This window comes from Syngnathus scovelli, chromosome 9, assembly GCF_024217435.2.
Source record: "Syngnathus scovelli strain Florida chromosome 9, RoL_Ssco_1.2, whole genome shotgun sequence".
NCBI classification, from domain to species: domain Eukaryota; kingdom Metazoa; phylum Chordata; class Actinopteri; order Syngnathiformes; family Syngnathidae; genus Syngnathus; species Syngnathus scovelli.
Genome location: NC_090855.1, coordinates 16,160,353 through 16,162,713, shown reverse-complemented (window position 1 = coordinate 16,162,713; position 2,361 = coordinate 16,160,353). Strand labels below are relative to the sequence as shown.

Below are 2,361 nucleotides of genomic sequence, written 5' to 3'. Positions count from 1 at the left end.
CTGATCCATGCGCATGCCAACACACACACACACACGCACACACACACACACACACACACACACACACACACACACACACACACACACACACACACACACACACGCACACACACACACACACACACACACACACACACACACACACACACACACAACAGGAGAACATTTAAAGCCTTCTCAGCATTTTCACTTAGGGTTTTTGATTTTTTTTTTTCGCTTTTTTCTCATGCAATCCATGTTTGAGGGTTTGGCATTTGTTGCTATATTTTGCTAGTTTCTTGTTCTGCTGTTTTGTTGCTCACTCACAGCTCCTCCTGGCTATCTTCCCAGAAGCTGGCCGGTCGCACGCACACGTCACACACCCTTCCCATGCTCTTGAAGCACGCCTTACAAAACAGGCCTGCAAACATAAAAGCTACATTCAAAATTCCCTCGTAACCAACGTCGGAGACTTTTGCAAATAGTGCGCGTAGGCTAGTTGCGGATGTCGGCCGCTCCGCAGGACAGCAGCTTTGGAGGTCGTCCTACCCGGACATTGCGAGACGTCGCAGACGAACGGTGCAAAGCCCGACCTCTCACCGCAGGCCACACACATTTGAGACAGGTAAGCTATGCCCCCTGGCAGCCTGGCAGACACATGGATTGACACTTGATTGACATCGTCACGCAAGACAGGTGTGGACTGGCTTCATCAAAGCGCTGCTGCCAAATTTTTGAGAGAGGACGCCTGCGTGGGACCTTAGTGGAAGAGCCAATGCACTTTGGCTTTGTTAGACGGTCATGCTATAAAGCAGGGGTGGGCAATTCCGCTCGAGAACTGGAATTGCCCACCCCTACTATAAAGGCTTCGGGTGGGGCCTTCATTGCACAATAAGAAAGATAATTTCCCCCACTGCAGCTCAGTCTAACCCTCCCGTCTGAACAAAGACGCACCGTCGCAAGAGGCCCTGGAGACGGCCGTGCGGCTCAGGCCTTCTCGCTCGCGTCCTGGCTGCCGCCCTGACCAGGGCTCTCGCCGCTGCCCGCCGCTCGTCCAGGATATGCTGGTGCAAGAAGTGGACGCGCGCCTGGCAGAGCGAGAGGTCAATGGAAGGTCAGCGGACATCCGGTCCGTCGGGTGTCAAATGACATGTCTTATGACGTGCACATTTACCTTCTCTGTGTCGGGGTGGAAGTAAGCGCAGATAAGGCGTCGTGATCGCCGCACTATCCCGCCGGCGAGTGTCACCACGAGGGCTGCGCCCAACAGGAAGCCTGTGAGCAGATCCAAGCGGCTCGAGTTGCCGGAGACCACTTCCACCGACGCCGGCGGCCTACCTAAGATGAAGCAGGCGGAGCGATCTGGTTCCGCTGGCGCCGGCAGGCACTTGCCGCTGATGACCGTGACGTTACCCGCCTGCAGCATGTTGAAGGACGCCGTCAAGTCGCGCATGATGTCGGCCACGAAGCCCGAGCCCTCCACCTGGACCAACACCATCACCGGAGCTGCAGGCCCACGTCAACAATCAATCATCCTGAGGTCAGAGCTCGACACAAGTTTCCCGGCCGCTGGCCCCAACGAGCACAACGAGCGTCACTTGGCAGGTGCCTGCTTCCATTGGATTTTGGTCTCACCAGTCATCTCTATTGTCAGGCAAATAAAAAACTCGGGGCCAGACAATATTGGGGGAAAACCTTTGAGGAGCTGTGCAGGAGAGGTGGCGGGTGTCTTTTTCTTTTTTTTTTTTAGAAAAAATCTCCAGCTCTGTAGGGTCCCTCGTCTCTAGAATGACTCAATTATAGATCCAGTTCCCAAGACTAGAGCACAGAAAACGCTAGATGACTTTCAGCCAGTTGCTCTGACGTCCCCCCTAGTCATGAAATCATTTTAGCATATAATGGAAAATCATTTTTTTGCTTTTATATTCATTTTCTTGTGTATTTGGACTCTCTAAGAGTGTAGAAAAGTGTAATCTATCCCTCCAGGTGCTGCAGAGATACTTTTATGATCTGTTTGAGGGTTATTTTTTTTCTCCGTCCAGTTTTCTCAGTTTTCTATTACCGTTTTTTCTGGACTACAAGTCGCAGTTTTTTCGTAGTTTGGCCGGGGGTGCGACTTATAATCAAGAGCGACTTATAAGTGAAATCCATCCATCCATCCATCTTCCGCTTATCCGGGGTCGGGTTGCGGGGGCAGCAGCTTCAAGAGGGACTCCCAGACTTCCCTCTCCCCAGCCACTTCATCCAGCTCATCCCGGGGGATCCCAAGGCGTTCCCAGGCCAGCTGAGAGACATAGTCTCTACAGTGCGTCCTGGGTCGTCCCCGGGGTCTCCTACCGGTGGGACATGCCCGGATCACCTCCCTAGGGAGGCGTCCAGGAG

The 2,361-nt window shown here is 53.2% G+C and overlaps 1 protein-coding gene across 5 annotated transcripts in view; it reads right to left on the bottom strand.

Annotated features, from left to right (window-relative positions):
- Window positions 1-2,361, bottom strand: part of dcst2 (DC-STAMP domain containing 2) — a 70,976-nt gene that overhangs the window by 10,803 nt on the left and 57,812 nt on the right. For 4 of the 5 annotated variants that reach the window (XM_068651929.1, XM_049729765.2, XM_049729768.2 and 1 more), the window contains 5 exons: window positions 1,318-1,485; window positions 1,154-1,254; window positions 934-1,067; window positions 529-626; window positions 307-400 (listed from right to left, as the gene is read on the bottom strand). In XM_068651929.1, the coding sequence (XP_068508030.1) occupies window positions 307-400; window positions 529-626; window positions 934-1,067; window positions 1,154-1,254; window positions 1,318-1,485 (595 nt within the window). The remainder of the gene's footprint in view (window positions 1-306; window positions 401-528; window positions 627-933; window positions 1,068-1,153; window positions 1,255-1,317; window positions 1,486-2,361) is intronic. The other variant, XR_011087443.1, reaches the window with a different exon arrangement.